At 38.8% G+C, this 6,378-nt stretch overlaps 2 protein-coding genes across 5 annotated transcripts in view; one reads left to right on the forward strand and one right to left on the reverse strand.

Moving 5' to 3' along the window:
- Positions 1–6,378, forward strand: part of nf1 (neurofibromin 1) — a 136,404-nt gene that overhangs the window by 80,930 nt on the left and 49,096 nt on the right. The gene's annotated exons all lie outside the window — the stretch shown is intronic.
- Positions 2,532–6,378, reverse strand: part of omg (oligodendrocyte myelin glycoprotein) — a 5,691-nt gene continuing 1,844 nt past the window's right edge. The window contains exons 2-3 of one of the 2 annotated variants that reach the window (XM_015400363.1): positions 3,770–3,964; positions 2,532–3,496 (exon numbers count right to left, since the gene is read on the reverse strand). In XM_015400363.1, coding sequence (XP_015255849.1) covers positions 2,584–3,496; positions 3,770–3,964 — 1,108 coding nt within the window. In that variant the 3' untranslated portion in view covers positions 2,532–2,583. The remainder of the gene's footprint in view (positions 3,497–3,769; positions 3,965–6,378) is intronic. The other variant, XM_015400364.1, reaches the window with a different exon arrangement.

Here is a 6,378-nt window from a genome sequence, read left to right on the forward strand (position 1 = left end):
TGGTTCTGCTGGAGGTCGCTTCCTGTTCAAAGAGAGTTTTTCGTGTCCACTGTCGTCACAAGCATGCTTGGCGTAAAAGAATCATAGACATAATATAAGCAGACCCGCATCGACGGCTTTCGCCTACGAGCGCTGACGTGATTTGTTGGCGCCATCTTGGGGCGGCCGACAGCTCCACTCAGTGTAATGTGTTGAGCAGGAACAGAATAAATTTTAATCAACTTTAAATTGCTGAATATTTAACTTAAAATCATGTTGGTTTTTTTTCTGCTAAAAACAAAAACAAATGTTTCAGTGCTTCTAAATATTCTTAGTTGGGTTAAGACTAATAGAATATTCTGATCGGATGCATACATGTTGCAAATCACAGCTAATCAGAAATGTTTATATATTTTTTTATTACTATATACAAAAAACATTTTTATACAGGTATACACAAATATATATGCACCCCTCTCTCTCTCTTTGTGTGTGAATATATGTTAAAAAAAACTCTGATTACTACACCAAGTTATCCTTTGATTCATCGATTCAAAGAAAAATATGCTGCACAATGCTGAGGCATCCTTCTTCTTCTCTGGTTAAACCAGCTGCTTATGGTAGCAGGTCGACCTCCCCAAGATGGCGCCAGTAATTCCTGCACAGCAACAGTCAATGCGGTGTCTATTCTTATATTATGTCTATGTGAGGAATTGCCTTCAATTCAATGAGTCGATGCAATCAGCTGGTTTTCCATAAAAATCAGTCTGAATGGATGATCTGGTTGAATTGTCTCTGTAAAGTGTCTGGAGATGAAGTGTGTTGTGAATTGGTGCTATAGAAATAAACTGAATTGAAATTGAATTGTTCAAACTACAGCTTGTTAATAGTTGACTGATAGATGCAACTAAATTTGACTAAAGATAACTTTTTGGTGTTAAACTGGTTGGAATTCAGTCTGCGGTGCCGCAGCACAAAGCACCCGAAGCGGCTTGATTAGGGTGCTGTGTCCTCGATGCAGCAATCCCAGGCTGTGATCCAGACCGTTGCTGCATAGGAACCTCTGCAGCATCTTGGCCCCTTCTCTTTCTTCAAAGTGTCCAGTAGTGCAGAAGCAGGGTGCCGCCATTTTGACCATCAATGCTGGAAGTATCCATCAATCCACCAATTTTAGAATTAGGGTTAACACTCAGAGAAGAAGATTATGGCTTTAAGTTCGGTTAGGTTTTCTCCAAAACTTCCAGTGTAAACTTTCTTTTCTGTATTTGACAGAACTTAATTGGCAAAAATACAGACGATCAAATTAACAAAGAACATTGTTTAAACATCTCTACCGATGTCAGGTCATTTATGTAAGAAAAAACAAACTTGAAACTGAAGTATAAATTAAAACTTTGATTTAGTGTTAGTTATTAAATGGAAGAATTTCACATAAAAAAAAAGAATTAGCCAAATGAACCAACTCTTGATGTTTATGTAAAAAGGCGGAATCCTGCTCCTGGAATCGGATGGTTCTCCTTTCTTCACCTCCTTCCTGCCTGTTTACTTAAACTCCTGCTGTAAATCCTATAGCTTTTCTGTTAGGCTGATGTACAAATGACCTCCATGAAATAACCGGTTATTCATCATATCTCCAACTTTTCCATGTTTTATTTTGTGTTTCTTCACAAAAAGAAAAACATTTCCATACACTTGTGATCTTAATAATATATAGTAAACATGATATTTATTAAAGGAAAAGTCCGGTCAGCAAGGAATAATCGATGGATCACTATTTATACCTAAAACTAATACGTTTGCGATGATTTAATTAATTCAGCGTTAATCTGTAAAAAAAAATAAATAAAAATTTTTGTTGCAATCACTGATTCTGGGAGCGGCCATTTTTGCCCAAATATAGTAACCCCTCCCTCCTGCCATCTTCAAGCAGTGACGTCACGGTGCGGTAAGCCTAGCGCCATTCTCCCCACTTTCCAAGCTAAATCAATGGGAACTACTAGACACATCTGCAATCAACAACAATTATTGAAGATTTCCAGAGGACTTCACCATTGAAATTCACCAGAGCTATAGTGAAACTGACAATGCCCACGTGCATGGCAGCTGGATGCTGGAATACATCGGGTAAAAGTGAAAAATCTTTTTATTTGTTCCACCTTTCTGATTCCTGATCCTCCACGGACGGGTTGGTCGTTGCATCGCCAACTTGAAGAGGGAGGATTTGCCATCGAACTTCTGGCCAGAGAAAAAACCCGTAATATGTAGCCAACATTTCGAGGAAGAATGCTTAATAGATGACTTGGATAATAGCGCGTTGTGACAAACACCAGATACAGCACTGGGACTTGATCAACAGCCGATACCGCACCGTGACGTCACTAACCAGTAGGTGGCAGTAGTGTTCTTTGACAAACATGGATGCCTCCAGTAAAGCACATTCACATGAAAATTACTCTGAATTAAAATCACTTATTTATTGAACAGGATGGAATAATTTCATATTTTAAAACTTTCAGAAGTTTGAATTCTGAATATGACCAGGCTTCTATTTTAACGTGTGAAGCATCAGGGTATCGGGGTTCTTTCCCTGAGAATACTAGTTTCCTACATGCTGGTTGCTATCGTACAAAGTAAAAAATTTAGAGTCACAATTTTCATCTGAGGCTCAACTGTCTGAGCGTTGCTCACAGAGCTGGCCATCTTGGGCTTAACGGTGCTGGTGTCTTCAGAGACGCTGTGAGACTTTGTAGAGGACGTCCACACCAACAACCCGGTCTGATACAGAGAAGGGTTTTCCTCATAGGTAGAGGTGACCATGATGGTCCTTGAAGTGGACACGTCATCATATCCTTCTCCTCTGCTGTTCACCCAGAGGGTTTCCTCTGTAAGTGGAGCTGGCTCCGGTTCTCCGTCTCTGGTGGCCAGATGGTTTTGTCCACAGACGGGTCGTGTAAAGCAGGGACATCCCAGAACGGTTGCACCAGTTTTCTCTGCCCACTGAAGGATTCCCGTTATGTTCTCCTCTTCACATGCCCAGGGATTATCTCCAAGAGTTATGGTTTCCAGTGCCGTCAGTTTATCAAACACGCCTCCCGTCAGACTGGAGAAGTGGTTAGCATGCAGGTACAGTTTGACCAGCCTTGGAAGGCGGTCCAGAGACCCAGGCAGAATCTGAACCAAATAGTTAAAAGACAAATCGATGCTCTCCAGGTTCTGAGGCATGTTGGTGGGCACGGTCCAGAATCTGTTATGGCTGAGGTTGAGAGATTTAACGCTGAGGAGGGTGTTGTTGATGAAAACTATTCTCTCCAGTTCATTGTGTGACAGATCTAGCTGTTTAAGGTTCCAGTGGAAAGCTGTGTCGTTCTTGTCCAGAGAGCGAAGATGGTTCCATGATGCTTTAATGTCCCATAGAGACCTGGGCAGGACAGGCGGCAGGCTTTCCAGGTGGTTGAAGGACAGATCCAGGCTTCGTAGCTGAGCGTAGTGGCCGAGCTCGCCGCCGAGGACTTGCAAGCTGTCAGAAAAGACTTCTTTTACAGACTTGCATAAAATTCTACATGCAACCATCCCGTTAAAGCATATTATTGTGTTAGGATTAACTTTAACGATGAAACTAAGACTTTTAAGCTCTTAAAGATGGATTCATGCTCACTTCTTTGTACTTGGCTATCATTTGCCTCCTGTCTGAGCGCAGCATTTATGCTCACTCCTAAAAACAAACATTTTCTGGTATGTGTTATTTTAACCTCTTGCATGGAGGCTGCAGTGTAGACCTACAGTTGCTTACCTGTTAAAAGACAAGTTGAGGAACCTGATATTGTGCTGCAGGCCGCGTGGCAGCTTGGTCAGGCCTCTAGAAGAACAGTCCGCATCACGGTGACCCCCACTACAAGAGCACACGGACGGACAGACGGACAGGACGCAGCCTCCCAAAAGCCCGCAGAGAAGCAGAAGAAAGAAGGACGCAAGCATGGTCAGGGCTCTGAAGACAGAAAGAAGGTGTTTACCAGAGATCTTTAGAAGAAAGGTTTTTAACAACTGTTATATGGAAAAATCTTTTTATTCATAGTTTGGTTCTGCTGGAGTTTTCTTCATGTTAAAAGGGAGTTTTTCCTCTCCACTGTCTCCATTGAGTCAATGCAATCAACTGGTTTTCCTTAGATAGAAAACATTGAATGAATTTGACTGGATGATCTGGTTGAACTGTAAAGTGCCTTGAGATGACATGTGTTGTGAATTGGCGCTATAGAAATAAACTGAATTGAATTGAATTCAGTATAATTTAGTTTTTCATGTTTGTTTGTCTGAATTTGTAGAATTTCACTGAAAAATTTGGCTTCACACAGCATTGTGTTGTCATAGTGTTGGTCTTAATGATTTGTGCAGGATTAGGGTCACGTGGCGTTTAATCTGGAAACAGCCTTAATGTCCCCAGACAATAAGGAACGCTATCCCTAAACTTAACAGGTTTCTAAGAAACCATCAGCTCTCACTACAGCTCCCACAAACTGGGAGGGATTTCTGGTCACAGACAAAAGCCCTTCATAGTCCTAAAATAAAGAGGAATGCGTTTTTTTTTTGTTTTTTTTTTTGTTAGAGTACGGTGGAAAAAGTTTTTCCCCTCATTTCACAGAAAGCCACAGATTTATCAAATAAAGGGAAAGGTTCAGGAGTCTCAGAAAATTGGAAATGCTGTGAAAAGGTTTAGCTATTAGAACATCGTGGTCTGTTATACCCTAAACATCTACAGTAATTAACTCCAAACTGCTGCTGGTTTGTTAGATGTACCTCCATATCCCCCCATTTACTTTTTTACCTCTAGGAAATATGCAGTACCACCAATAAGTCACCTTCAGAAGTCATCTAATTGGTTGACAGCATCTAACAGTGCTATTAAATATCGTTTTTAATTAAATCCAGCAGTAAAAACTTCCGAGGGGTTTAGAGAAGGGGGAGTAGTGATGTGTTCTTCGTTTGGTCACATGACGACGGTGGGGAAACAGAAGCACGGCCAGCGGTGTGGTTTGTTTTCACTGTGTCAAAGGGAAGGGAAGTGTATCAGAAATGAATATTGACCTAAAGGTTCACATCATGTTGACACTCTAATATAGAACAGGTTCAAACAGGATCCACAGGACGCTTTCCAGCCACTGCAAACTGACACATTTTGCTCCCGTCTGATTCCCCCAACGTGCATCAGCACATTAGTACGGAGCCCCTAAAGCGACATGGAGGGAAAAAATAAACTTTTGCGAGATCTCGCAAAACTATTGCGGGATCTCGCAAAAGTATTAAGGGATCTCGCAGTAGAAGATGGATTTAAGAAATAAATTCTACTAATACTGATTTCATGGAACATTTATGTTATGTTATGTCATGTTGCGTTATGTACGTTTATGATCTATTTTGACCATACATAAACCTCAGGGATCACATTCTATGGAAGATAAACAGTCTTATTGGAATCTGCCTTTTTTTTAACACCGAATTTTAAACACGTATTTTTTTTTAACACAGAATTTTAAACACTACATTTTTTTAGACATTGAATTCCTTACACAATTCACCATTCAGCCGGGAACAGCGCTGAGCCCAGCCGTTGTGTCACGTGACCAAATGAGCTAATTTAATTGGCTAGAAGCTGCTCGATTCTATCGAGTGTAAATTGCTTTCGCTTAAGTTCACCAAAAGGTCAACACATTTCCGGCTACATATTTTTGCAGCTGAATTTTTTTCTGGTGAATTTTTACCAGATAAAAATTGAGTGTTAGGAATTAAATGTCTAAAAAAATTTAGTGCTTATAATTTGGTGTTAAAAAAATTCAGTGTTTAAAATTTGGTGTTAAAAAAATTCAGTATTTAAAATTCGGTGTTAAAAAAAATTTAATGTTTAAAATTCGGTGTTAAAAAAACTCAGTGTTTAAAATTTGGTGTTAAAAAAATTCAGTGTTTAAAATTCGGTGTTAATAAATTCAGTGATTAAAATTTGGTTAAAAAGTTCAGTGTTAAAAATTCAGTGTTAAAAAAATGTAATGTTTAAAATTCGGTGTTAAAAAGACTCAGTGTTTAAAATTCGGTGTTAATAAATTCAGTGATTAAAATTTGGTTAAAAAGTTCAGTGTTTAAAATTCGGTGTTAAAAAATTTAGTGTTTAAAATTCAGTGTTAAAAAAATTCAGTGTTTAAAATTCGGTGTTAAAAAATTTAGTGTTTAAAATTCAGTGTTAAAAAAATTCAGTGTTTAAAATTCGGTGTTAAAAAAATTCAGTATTTAAGATTCGGTGTTAAAAAAATTCAGTGTTTAAAATTCGGTATTAAAAAAATTCAGTATTTAAGATTCGGTGTTAAAAAAATTCAGTGTTTAAAATTCGGTATTAAAAAAATTCAGTATTTAAGA

This window comes from Cyprinodon variegatus, unplaced genomic scaffold (genome assembly GCF_000732505.1).
Source record: "Cyprinodon variegatus isolate N-32 unplaced genomic scaffold, C_variegatus-1.0 Scaffold1095, whole genome shotgun sequence".
In the NCBI taxonomy this organism is placed as follows: domain Eukaryota; kingdom Metazoa; phylum Chordata; class Actinopteri; order Cyprinodontiformes; family Cyprinodontidae; genus Cyprinodon; species Cyprinodon variegatus.